The sequence below is a fragment of the Emys orbicularis genome, chromosome 13, assembly GCF_028017835.1.
Source record: "Emys orbicularis isolate rEmyOrb1 chromosome 13, rEmyOrb1.hap1, whole genome shotgun sequence".
NCBI lineage: Eukaryota > Metazoa > Chordata > Testudines > Emydidae > Emys > Emys orbicularis.
In genome coordinates, this window is record NC_088695.1 from 28,608,961 (window position 1) to 28,622,432 (window position 13,472).

Sequence of the window (13,472 nt, forward strand, 5' to 3'; positions counted from 1 at the left end):
GTAGCGTCTCTCTCACCTACAGAAGTTTGTCCAATGAAAGTTATTACCTCACCCACCTTCTCTCTGACTTTGACTGTCATCTAGAGCAGGGGGTCCTGAACCATGGTCCATGCACCACTGGGGATATGCGAGACATCTCTGGGTAGTACACAGGAGAAATTGTCTAACAGTGGATTTTACTTAGAATTTTATTTATTGCATTTTCATAATAGGCAACTCAGACGAAGCTTTAAAACTCCATGGGAATTTGTTATATACAATATGGTAGTTAATTTACTTCAAGGTGTACCAATGAGAACACAGAGACGCAGATGTGCAGAGCCCTCATCTCCAATCACCGGACAGCGCGGGTTCAGCTGCCCAGCAACTGTCCAGTCTTACTTCGGTTGTATATGTCGCACTATAATTATATCCGTATGTAACAGTGAAATATGGGCAGATGGCTAAAGACAGGTCGTGTTAACAGGAACACACAACCTATCAGTGATGAGAGGAGTAGGGGTATGCGAGCAGCTGGTAGATCTGGAAAGGGGGTATGCAATATGAAAAGTTTGGGAACCTCTGATATATAGGGACGGATGAATTGCTCAAGAGAAAGGATGAAGCAACCCAAAGTTTTGCCCTCAAATCAAACTACCCTGGAGATTACAAACAGGTTTGTCAATTCTTTTTTATGTTTGTTTTTCAATTTTTCAGGGCTGGTCTTCACATACAGTGAAGACGCTTCAGTGCCGACAGGAGAGCTTCTCCCATCAGTGTAGTTAATCCACCTCCCCGAGGCACTAGCTATGTTGACGGGAGAAACTCTCCTGCCGAAATAGCGCTGTCTACATGGGTTGGTGTGTCACTCAGGGGGGTGGATTTTTCACATTCCTGAGCGACGTAGTTATACCGATACAGGGCTGTAGTGTAGACCTGGCCCCAGTTGCATTTCTCGATCATGGCAAGGCCTGGAAGCACCAAAACATGGCGCAAAGCTGCTTTTTTAAATCTTTTTTCCCCAGCTAGGATGGGAAGCATCAGAAAACGATCAGATGTGTGCAGTCTCAGGAGATTCCCAGCCCAACTTTATAGATCAAAGGGTCTGAATATTTCCAACAAGGTCTGAAGAAACATCTGAGCTCTTTGTTGCTTCTTTAAACCTGTAGGGGGTTGTCCATCATTTGTTATTTCCTGGTCTCTGCATAATGAAGAGGGATGGTTATCTCCATATTTATAAGCTCGGTCTCTACCATGTGAATGCAATAAAAAGGACTGCAACAGTGGCATGTGCACATGAGTCCCGCAGAACACGCTCCAATCCCTGCTGTGTTTAAATCATCTTTCCTGCTTTTCTCTTCTCGTTTCAAGACAAGGAAAAAGAAAAGGTTACTTTGCCTATGTGGTTCTGAACTGGAACACGCTTTCTTCAGGCAAGGAATTACTTAGGTCTCAAAGCCACTGATAAATAACTGAGACCAACTGCCCTAGGAACAACGCAGGACTGTGCTAACAGAGTGAGCTGGTCTAAGGGAGGCAGGTCAAAGGAAAGCAACAGACTCCAAACACAACCCGGGAGTTAGACGTGGCAGCAGCTCTATTCAGTCAGCCAGCTGCTCTCCTTACGCAACTGGATGCGGCCGCACGGAGCAGCAGGGTGCGCCCTTACCTCCCCAGGCCATATGAAAGGGTGCTTCTCCAGGCGGCAGACTTCCAAGCAAATGAAACCTCAAACAGAACGGGCTGGGCTCATCCCTGGTGTAGATCAGGAGTGACGCCACTGAATTCGGCGGACACGAACTGATCCGAGAGGAGAACTGGGTCCAAATAATTGTAAACTACACCACATTACCACATGCACTCCCTGTGCTGCTTACACCACTGTAAACAGTGCCTCTGAATTTGGACCAGAGGCCTCCATGGCAACTGCACCTCTTTATAACATGACCGAATTTGGCCCATCTTGGCCTGCCTTAGGAATGCATGATCTATTTTAGTAGCAGCCTTGCTCTATACAAAGGGACACAGCGAGGGATCCAGGACCCAATACTGCCAGTATATCTCCAGGGACCTCCGTGGGACTGCTCCCAATTTACACCAGGTCTATCCAAGACCAGTCAAGCCAGGATCTGCTTTCCAAGGAGGCTCATTCACAGATTGAGAAGAGGCTGCAGTGTTTGCTTTCCCAGCTGAACCAAAGGCCGGGCACAAGAGCTGAAGGAGGGGGCTTGCCTCAAGATTTCCAGGGCCTGCCCCAGGATTTTGCAGTGGGAGGGTTTGGAAATACCAGAGAGGCCAGGGTAGGGTTTCAATGGGGGAATAAAGGAAGGGGCTTTTCAGAGGGTCAGAGGTTTTAAGGGCAGCAGGGATCATTACGACAGTTGTGCTCGGGGGAAGAAAAGCTGGAGAGTATCTGTGTCTGGAATGAAGCCCCCCAGTTGGGGGGCTCCTGACTCACCTCCTCCTGCATCCCGCACTCCAGCAGCATGGTGACGCACGCCTCGATGGGGAAGGCGATCTCCCGCCCACTGACGGCCAGATGCTCCTCCAGCGGCTTCCCGAAGGAGGGCTTCTCAATCCAGGCTTCTGTTACACGGATCCACCGAGTGGGCAGGAGGGAGAGGAACCCGTGCTGGGTTAGGGGAGCATGTTCACCCGCTGGGGAAGCTGCGCAGGTTCCCGTCCCCCCGTCCCATCTCCTGCGACAGCCATGTCTCTGCCAGTTAGGGAGCTCCCTTGGCAGTGAGGTTGCAGGGCTGCGCATCCCCACGTCCCACGTTTATGTGTGTGCGCGTAGGGAGCTAATGCACGTCCGGGATGCATCTATATCCGGGTCTAGGTGAGCCAGGGCGTGCGATCCCCCCAGTGTCCCCCCCCCTTGTATTGCTTCTTCAATGTCCCATGCTGATGCTTGACCCTCCCCCAGCACTGCTGCTGGGACCAATGGAACCCTGGGCTAGCCCCTGCTCTTGGGCGCCAAGCAGGCTGCCCCATAGCCCCTGCTGGCTCCAGGCGCGACGGCGTGGATCTGAACGCCAAGCCTCCATGCGGCCACCAGGCCAGATCACACCCAGCCTCACCCACCTGAGGCCTGACTGAAAGCCCCCCTAATGAAAACATCACTGCTATTGCTCTGGACCGCGTGGGGTCTACGGCCTGGCAGGGAGCGCCGAGCGGAGCCGCACACGGTGTCCCTCGCCCAGCTCCCTTAATGCCCCTCAATCTTGCCCTGGAGCACCCCCGGCTAATCCAGTCCTGGGCCTCCCTCGGCTGACCAGGGTCTGCCAATCGTGCTAAGTGGTGGAGTGTGAGACCTGTCACACTCAATTCACTAGTGACCTGAGCTATTACTTCGACTCCAGCCTCCAGAGGCGAGAGGGCAAAATGCATCGACTCACTGCATGGCTAAACTTCAAACTGGGCTTCTACTGGCATAAACGCTGCCAGGGCTCCCGGGGTGCGAAATCCCCAGGGGACAAGATTACCATGGTGCATCGTGGTTGCAATGTACCTTAATCCAAAGATAAGGGGTGGATCTTTAAGGGCTTGTGCAGCCCTCCGAGCGAGCAGCCCTGACTGGGACGGGGGCCCACCTGCTATTCTAACTCTTCGCTTTTGTGTATTCAATATACCAGGGGAGGCCAAACTGCGGCTCGCGGAACCCCCCACGACTCCCCATTCGCCACCCACCAGACTGGGAGGGGGAGCTTGGGGTTCCTGCCCTGCCACGGGATGGTGGGGCTCGGGGTTTCTGCCCTGCCGCAGGATGGTGGGGCTCGGGGTTTCTGCCTAGCGGGCAGGGAGGTCTAGGGGCTTCAGCCCCACGGGAGGCGCCTGCTGGGGCCCAAGGCTTCAGCCCCACTCTTGCTGAAGCCCCATGCCCCGGCAAGTGCCTCCCGCAGGGCTGAAGCCCCGAGCCCTGGCAGGTGCACCCGGCTCTCGAACTTCTGAAGATTATTGTATGTGGCTCGGAGGGTCAGTAAGTCTGGCCACCCCTGCAATATACTTATGGGGGTGGCAGGAGTAATTTACAGGCAGCAGTTCCCAAAAAGGGAAATAAAGCTGCAACTGCATGGGGTTGCTCCTGGGAATGAGATCACCACTAGAGCTGTTTGCATGGCTGCTAGTGGGCATTGGCCTGATAGCTACAGGACCGTTGCTTTAAAAGGGGGGAGAACAACGCTGCTTTAAAAGGTGGCAGGTTCTCAGGGCCCAGGAGATCTTGTAGGGTGGAATTGCAAAGTCCTGAGTATGCAGCCTGCGGCCACAAACAAAGCCCACAGCTGCTTAGGACTGAGCGTTCCAGGGTTTGTTTTCTTTAGCAGAGAGAGAGACTTCCCTGTATTTGTATTTCTGGGCAGGCTGAGGAATTCCTTTCCATTGCCAAGGGGGGGCAGTTAGAAGCAAGTCTAGCCTGGCTGATCAGCCGGTCCCAAGGGCCCCCTGAATTCACTCCTTCTTAATGTCCCGAAGCATGAGTGTGCGAGTGCACGAGCGTGCACGTGTGTACACACCTGTGCAGGGCCAAACGTACGCTTACGAGGCTGTGTGTGCATACAGCTGTGGGTGTGTGGGTGTGTGTGCAAGAGGCTTTGCGTGCATGTGTCTAAGCGTGCATAAAACTGTGCATGGATGAATGCATCTGTGTCACTCAGTTCCCCACGGGGGAATGGGGAGGGAAGAAATCCACCTCCTTTCGGGGGCGGTCAGGAGTCTGCATGGTCTGCGCACATGACACAAGGGAAAGGTTATTTTCCCCCAAGGAAATCCAACAGCAAGAGACTCCCCTCTTTACATTCTAATACGTGCTGCACGTTGTGCCATGTGTTAATTGAAAGAATGACGGGAAAACCTAGTTCGGTGGCCCAGTTAGTCTAGGTTTCCTTCTGCTCCCCATGCCCTGGAGTTCCCCTTCATTCTGGCTCCATTTGATCTCAAGCCCGTGGGGCTGACGGAGAACCAGACAGACCCAGCTGGCAGTGGGAGGAGGAGACGACCGGGGTGGGTGCGACCTGCCTGAAGGAGCAGGGACTCAGAAGAGTTTGCAAGCAGGAGAGAACCTGACGGGCCCAGGGTTAGAGAAGAGCTGGGCTCTGTGGAGGGAGGTGCAATTGGCAATGGCTGGCAAGCGTGTGAGGGAGAAGATCTGGGGTTCGGTGGGGGCAATCGATCCCGTGTGGGGGTGGGGAGGAGAGGCGAGTCACTGTCCTGCAGGCGAGGGACAGTGGGGTTGTTGAAAAGCCATTGCAAGGCGAACGGATTGAAGGCGGGACAGTGCACAGGCCAGAGTCACTGCTGGAGAGGGGGCTGTTGTAGCTGCAGGGCATTGATTGTGTTTGCTGGGGCTGGGGGGACTGACTCGGAGGCTAGAGGAGGAACTGACGGAGAACCGATTTTGACAGTTTAAGGGAAAGCGACCCTGCTGAGGAGGGTTTGTCCAGGAGTGGGGTGACTTGGGAAGATGGTGGGGGAATTTCCTCCCCAGTAAATCAGCTCTGAGCAGGGTGGGTGGAACTGCTTCTGACTGGGACAGGGGGCAGCAGTCTGTGAGATGGCCTCGCTACTGAGAATCCAGAATCCTGCCTCTGGTGGTGAGCAAAAACTGATGATTCAGGGAAAGGGGACAGACAGCACCTATGGGTACAGTGCAATGCTGGAGACGGGGGGCTCTCTCATCATGCCCTCTGCTAATCAGCTGGGGCCCCGAGCTCCAGCCCGTCTTAGCTTAGCATGCGGTCAATTAAGAAAACACTGCACACTTACCCTGCTGTGCTTTTATCTGAGGCAACACGTTCTGTAAAAGTGCTAATGACTTCCTATGGTATTCTGCTTGCACTTCTATTAACTGGGGAAAAGACAAGGGAGAGATATTACATCCTGCCATAGGAACCATGGGGCACTTGGGTAGGGGTTGGAGGAGGGGCGTCTGGGCCAGAGACCGGTTGTTAACACAGTGAGGCATCATGCACAAGGTTAGGACACAGACAGAAAAGCCCAATCCCCACTGGCACTTACAGTTTGAAAGTAGTTTGCATAGTCTATTTCTTTGGCCACGAAATTGTACATGTCAGCCGAGAGCTGGTCCTGTGGAGAGCACAGAATTAGCAAGAAGTAAATCACACAAAATCAAACCACCCTGACCAGCAATTACAATCATTTACAGGTGGATCAGGCTCGAAGGCCGGCACACAGGGTCAGAGATGCTTGCAGGCCGGTGCTGCACGCTGCTGGGATTGCACCACCTTTGCAGGGCCACCTGGAAATGGCACAGACTTTACGGTGCATTTGACCCTGGCTGTTGGGAACATGGACAGTGAAATTGGGGGGGAGGGAATATATACAGATCTGGCATTCCCAATCCTGCGTGGCTCAGCTTTCGTTACCAGTCCGAGTACAAGATGGGGAGACTGACGCTGCAGGATTTGCAGAAGAGAAATAAAACACCTTATTCAGAGCAAGAATCTCCCCCTTAGATCCATAAGGTGGATCTAGAATCCGATATTCTGCTCCACAGGGAATTCCACACACATCAAGAGAGCAGAATGTCGTGGGAACCCCACACATGTTGGGAGAGCAGGATATCAGAGCCTAGATGGATCTGAAAGGGATAATTGTGCCTTGAATGGCGATGCATCAAAGATCTGAGATGCTGGAAAGTTGGGAGGTTTTCCCCTGCCTTTGGTTTCGGAAAGAATCTTGCTAAATTCAGACCCGATGTAAATGGGTATAACCCCACTGACTTCCATGGCTGGTTACACCCAGGTCTGAGTTTGACTCAGGGGTTGCAGACATGAGGACAATGAGGGACTGGCCCACCTAAAACCCTCTGAGATCTCTGGTGTCTTTCCCCGATTTCTCATCCATTGACGGTCAAAATAGGCCACGTTAGCATCCGCACGCCAACTGCAGAGCCCTCAGTACCTACCACACCCCAATCTGACTCTGCTCTCTGTAAATCTACGCAAAGGGCTATGCTAAGTACTATTCTATCCTAAGCACCAATGGAGCAGTCACTATGTTTGTGTGGGCATGTTCCAACCCCAGACGTGGATGTACATGCATACATCTGCACGCACAGCTGCCCACTGGGCACACATCAAGGGGTAAAGGCTTTGCGGGTTCTGTTTAGGTGCCCATTGCATTCAACAATGGTCCCACTGTTACTTTGCAAGGGTCCTGCCTGTGGAATTCCTGAAGCAGTTTTGTCCAGGAGGTTGGTCTCCACACAAGTACCATAGCGGGGGTTCAGCAGTTTCATTGAGTAGGGAGGAAGGAAAGCAGGGTTAGATAGCACAGCAGGTTAGGGGCAGCACCCCCCTTTTTGCACATCTGTGTTCTAATCCTGCTGGCGTCACAAGTGAAATGGTTGGGTCTTTGCTGGGTCTCTGCAAAATTAGCACAGCTGGCAGCCTCTGCTCACAAGAGACCCAGGACTGTGGGAACATCAGGTGGTGTGTGTGTGGCTGTTTGCAGATCTAGATTATGTGACACAGCTGCATTTGTCAGAAGCATGCACAGTAGGTACTGGCTCTATTGGCGCCTCATTTCCAGGGGCATATTCCTGTCCCTGCCCCCCAATTTAATACTTCCCACCCCCATCCCTCCAACCCCCCCTCCCCCAAAGTCCAGCGGTAAACAGAACATGTGAGCCCAGGGAATGGAGACCCCCACCAAGGAGCTAAATGCTACCATCAGAAATATACCTTCAACAGCTCAGCATCTGAGCCTCTCCAATTGGCAATCTTAGGATGGTCAGTGGTGCCCTGTGTGTGGCCCTTGTTGGTCTTGTGGGAAGAGGAAGAAGAGCAATTTGGTTGTTTTATTGTCACATTATGAATTTTGTTAAACACGAATGTCAAACAGTTGAAGTGCAAACGTAAGAGAAAAGTGTGGGGGACACGCCCCTCTCGTTTTGCTGGGACAGGAAAGTGTGATTTAAAAAAGGAGAAAATATCTGAAAGTTAACAAGGGGATATGGCAAAGGGGACTTTGTGCATAGCTCTGTGTGTAAGCTCCATTGTCCTAAAGGAACGCATGAGGATAACAAAGGGGATTGGTCAGGACATGGGGAGATGGGTGTAGAGAGGGCATGGGGGGAGCAGAGGTGCAGCTGGAATCAGAACCAAACATGGGGATGGTGAGTCAAGGCCTGGAGACAAGAATGGAGATGGGCACGGAGGCAGAGACGGAGCCGATGACAGTGAAGGTCGAAAAGGGGGTGGATGTGCAAGGAGAGGAGGAGGTGAAGGTGGAGATGGAAACAGCCTTTTTCTGAGAAAAACCCACTCACTTCTCCCACCTGCAGAACAGCGGATATGGGCCTTGTATCTGACTGGGGGAAAACACGGGGAAACTTCCTTACCAAGGCTCACTCATTGTGGCGAATGAGTCAGTGCCCTATAAAGAACGAGGTTCTGAGGATCTGCTGTCGGTGGCAGAATGGGATAACTCTTCTCTTCTGAAGATCTGGGTTCAAACCCTGCACTGACCATAGTTCACACATGGAGGTCTGGGGTTTTTTTGGAAGGGCTCAGGGGGAATTGTCTCACCCCAGCCTCTGCCTCCCTCTGTCCACATTATTAAGCCACTGCACAAAGTGACATAATTCAGCACAGGTGCCAGTCTTTGCTCACGAGACACCTTGGCGCAGATGTATTTGCAGATAGCCGGGGGAGGGAGGGCTGCAATGCACTAGCAGAGCTTTGAGGGAGCCCCTGGACTGGAATAGCAGATGGGGGTGGAGGTCAGGATTCATGTGGGTGGGAAGTTTTAACAGCCCCTGCCCAGACTATGCCAGGCTAGGACCAGTGGAATGATTCGCTCCCACTTATTTGTGCTATATTTACTTACAGGTTTTAAAAAAGCAAGACATTTCATGAGGTTTTATTGCCCCCACCTCAGGAATGGCTGTCACCACTAACCCTTTCCTGGACCCTATGCCCCTGCCATGTCAGGTCAACAGGAGGCTATTGGCTTGTGATTCAGCTGCAATGTATGGTTCTCCTTTTCCCTACACGCACCCTTTGCCGTGTTATGACTGATCCCAAATGGAGAAGGCCAATTGACCAGGTTGATTTCAGATATTGTGGAGAATCCTTTTTTTAATAAGCTCTAGGATAGTTATGCCAGCAACAAACTAAAACAGCAGTATAACTAAATGACATTTCTCCCCAACCTATATTCATAATAAATATTTCCTGGATGGCTTTGCCCACGGACACTCGTGGCTAAGTGGCAATGCGCCCAGCCTTCCAGCTTCAGGTCGGACACACAAAAGTCCCTAATGAAAATAACGCAGACGTTTGGCCATAAACATGAGCCGGGGGGCAGGGGGGGGAGACGACAGGGCATGTGAGGGTATGCAAGGCTGTCGGGCTTTTATGGTTGTGTGTTAGGGATAATCAGGAACAGCCCTCTGTGTCTTTACTTCGTCACTGCAGCTCCTCCCGGACTCAAACAAAACTCAGCACATGGATGGATAGATTAGACAGACAGACAGAAAAGCGTCATTCCACTATGGCAGACAAAGTATTGCAAAATTCATTGCTTTTGCATATTCAAACACGTGCACCCTGATCCCGCCAACATGCATGCGCTTAACTTTAGAGCGGAAGTAATCCCACCAATTCCAATGGCTACTCATCATAGTGAAGTTAAACATATGCATGAGTGTTTGCAGGATTGGGGCCATGGTCATGTTAATGCAGAAAACCATGTTTAATTAACAATGCTACTAATTCAGCTCCCCTACTGGTACAATTCTTAGGCTGAGAGAGGAGAAGCAGGTCACTATTTCAAAGCCTTTCAAGAGACAAACTTTAGAATGAATCTAACCACACCCAGACATGACAAATTAGTGTTAAGTGTTGAAAGGAGCATCAAAGTCTATGCCGATGTCCATTCTGATACTCAGCTCAAAAAACGGACTTTACATGGAATAAAATTAAGTTACTCTGCACAACAGGAGCTTTGGAGGAGAAGAAAAGAAGAATGGACCCATGCACAGAAACCCTGAATGCAAAGCTGTAAACACACACACACACTCTCTCTCTCTCTCTCTCTCGCCCTTCCCTGTCTTTTGAGATTCTGATTAGCCATCAGTCTGCAACAAATTGTTCCTAAGTAGGTTGGTATGAAGCAGCGTCTGATTAGTCAAATGCTGCTTGTTCCCTAAGGAATGCATTGCACGCAACATAAATGCTCTGCTTTTTTCTCTCTCTGTTTGGCTATTTTTGTCTGAGTGATTCATTAAATATATACAGCCCATTATTGCTCAAACCAGTAATGGGCAGCACTTATTCAGTAAAGTACCTCTATGCTGGAGCTGGAAGGTACAATTTCTAGCTCAAGCAGACATACCCACCCTACCTCTGATGGAGACAGTGCACTAAAAACAGAAGTGTAGCCGTGGCAGCACGAGGAGCTAGCCACCCGAGCAGGTACCAAAGGTCTCGGACAGGACTGTATTGGGGCAGCTAGCCCCTCCTGCGTGTCGTGCAGCTGTGGCTACCTTTTATTTTTAGCACGCCATCTTCATCAGAGTTAGTGTGGGTATGTCTCCTTGAGTTGGGAATTACACCTCCAGCTCAAACCATGGACATACCTTAAGACTCTTTCATAGTTTGTAATATGCAGTGTTGTTGTAGCCATGTTGGTCCCAGGATATTAGACAGACAAGTTCGGGGAGGTAATATCTTTTATTGGACCAACTTCTGTTGGGGAGAGAGACAAGCTTTCGAGCTTACAGAGCTCTTCAAGTCATCTGTGTAAGCTCGCAAACTTGTCTCTCTCCCCAACAGAAGTTGGTCCAATAAAAGATATTACCTCACCCACCTTGTCTCTCAAGGTTTGTAGCATTAGTACCAGGGGCGAAATACACTGACACAATCTTCAGTGTTTCATTATGTAACTCAAGGGCTGGACTGGACAGGACAAGACAAAACAAAACCATTGGCCAATATTAAAAGACTGTAACTTGACCTGTAGAGCTGTATGCATATTTAACTTGGGTGCATATTTCTCAATCTTCCATGTGTTTTCTACATATATTTTAGAGATGGGAGAAAAGAAGTTGTGACATTCCCCCCACCTTTTTTGTCAACATTTGAAATTGATGACATTTCTCATAAAAATGTTTAAAACATTTTGACCAGCTGTAGTATATCAAATTAAATATGCACCTCGTGAGTCGCAAATTGCTTGTACTCAGAAAAGATATTTTAGAATTGGAAAAGGTACAGAGAGAGAAAGGCAACAAAAATGATTAGGGGTATGGAACAGCTGCCATATGAAGAGAGATTAAAAAGACTGGGACTTTTCAGCTTGGAAAAGAGACGACTAAGGGGGGATATGATCATAGAATCATAGAAGATTAAGGTTGGAAGAGACCTCAGGAGGTCATCTAGTCCCAACCCCCTGCTCAAAGCAGGACCAACCCCAACTAAATCATCCAGCCAGGGCTCTGTTAAGCTGGGCCTTAAAAACCTTTAAGGATGGAGATTCCACCACCTCCCTAGGTAACGCATTCCAGTGCTTCACCACCCTCCTAGTGAAATAATTTTTCCTAATATCCAACCTAGACCTCCCGCACTGCAACTTGAGACCATTGCTCCTTGTTCTGTCATCTGCCACCACTGAGAACAGCCGAGCTCCATCCTGTTTGGAACCCCCCTTCAGCTAGTTGAAGGCTGCTATCAAATCCCTCCTCACTCTTCTCTTCTGAAGACTAAATAAGCCCAGTTCCCTCAGCCTCTCCTCATCAGTCATGTGCCCCAGCCCCCTAATCATTTTCATTGTCCTCTGCTGGACTTTCTTCAATTTGTCCACATTCTTTCTGTAGCGGGGGCCCCAAAACTGGACACAATACTCCAGATGTGGCCTCACCAGTGCCGAATGGAGGGGAATAATCACTTCCCTCGATCCACTAGCAATGCTCCTACTAATGCAGCCCAATATGCTGTTAGCCTTCTTGGCAACAAGGGCACATTGTTGACTCATATCCCGCTTCTCGTCCACTGTAATCCCCAGGTCCTTTTCTGCAGAATGCTGCTTAGCCAGTCGGTCCCCAGCCTGTAGCAGTGCATGGGATTCTTCTATCCTAAGTGCAGGACAAGTGTTGAACCTCATCAGATTTCTTTTGGCTCCAATTTGTCTAGGTCACTCTGGACCCCATCCCTACTCTCCAGCATATCTACCCCTCCCCCCCAGCTTAGTGTCATCCATGAACTTGCTGAGGGTGCAATCCATCCCATCATCCAGATCATTAATGAAGATGTTGAACAAAACCGGCCCCAGGACCGACCCCTGGGGCACTCTGCTTGATACTGGCTGCCAACTAGACATCGAGCTGTTGATCACTACCCATTGAGCCCGACGATCTAGCCAACTTTCTATCCACCTTATAGTCCATTCATCCAATCCATACTTTTTTAACTTGCTGGCAAGAATACTGTGGGAGACCGTATCAAAAGCTTTGCTAAAGTCAAGATATGTCATGTCCACCATTTCCCCCAAATCCATAGAGCCAGTTATCTCATCATACAAGGCTATCAGGTTGGTCAGGCATGACTTTCCCTTGGTGAATCCATGGTGACTGTTCCTGATCACCTTCCTCTCCTCCAAGTGCTTCAAAATGGATTCCTTGAGGACCTGCTCCATGATTTTGCTGGGGACTGAAGTGAGGCTGACCGGTCTGTAGTTCCCCGGGTTCTCTTTCTTCCCTTTTTTAAATATGGGCACTATATTTGCCTTTTTCCAGTCACCTTGGACATCACCCATTTGCCACGAGTTTTCAAAGATAATGGCCAATGGCTCTGCAACCACATCTGCCAACTCCCTCAGATGCATTAGATCCGGACCCATGGACTTGTGCATGTCCAGCTTTTCTAAATACTCCTTAACCTGTTCTTTCACCACTGAGGGCTGTTCACCTCCTCCCCATACTGTGCTGCCCAGTGCAGCAGTCTGGGCGCTGACCTTGTCTGTGAAGACCGAGGCAGAAAAAGCATTGAGTACTTCAGCTTTTTCCACATCATCTGTCACGAGGTTGCCTCCCCCATTCAGTAAGGGTCCCACACTTTCCCTGACCTTCTTCTTGTTGCTAACATACCTATAGAAACCCTTCTTGTTACCCTTCACATCCCTTGCTAGCTGCAACTCCAATTGTGCTTTGGCTTTCGTGATTACACCCCTGCATGCTCGAGCAATATTTTTATACTCGTCCCTAGTCATCTGTCCAAGTTTCCACTTCTTGTAAGCTTCTTTTTTGTGTTTATAATAGAGGTCTATAAAATCATGACTGATGTGGAAAAAATGAAAAAGGAAATGTTATTTACCACTTCACATAACACAAGAACCAGGGGTCGCCCCAGCAGGTTTAAAACAAACAAAAAGGAAATACTTCTTCCTACAATGCTTAGTTCACCTGTGGAACTTGTTGCCAGGGGATGATGTGAAGGCCAAAACTATACCTGGGTTCAAAGAAGAACTAGATA

The 13,472-nt window shown here is 50.0% G+C and overlaps 1 protein-coding gene across 1 annotated transcript in view; it reads right to left on the minus strand.

The window, feature by feature from the left end:
• The window catches only part of ARHGAP44 (Rho GTPase activating protein 44), a 56,335-nt gene that overhangs the window by 30,041 nt on the left and 12,822 nt on the right, over positions 1-13,472 (minus strand). The window contains exons 7-10 of the mRNA XM_065415315.1: positions 7,683-7,763; positions 5,995-6,063; positions 5,743-5,824; positions 2,438-2,565 (exon numbers count right to left, since the gene is read on the minus strand). Of these exons, the coding sequence (XP_065271387.1) occupies positions 2,438-2,565; positions 5,743-5,824; positions 5,995-6,063; positions 7,683-7,763 (360 nt within the window). The remainder of the gene's footprint in view (positions 1-2,437; positions 2,566-5,742; positions 5,825-5,994; positions 6,064-7,682; positions 7,764-13,472) is intronic.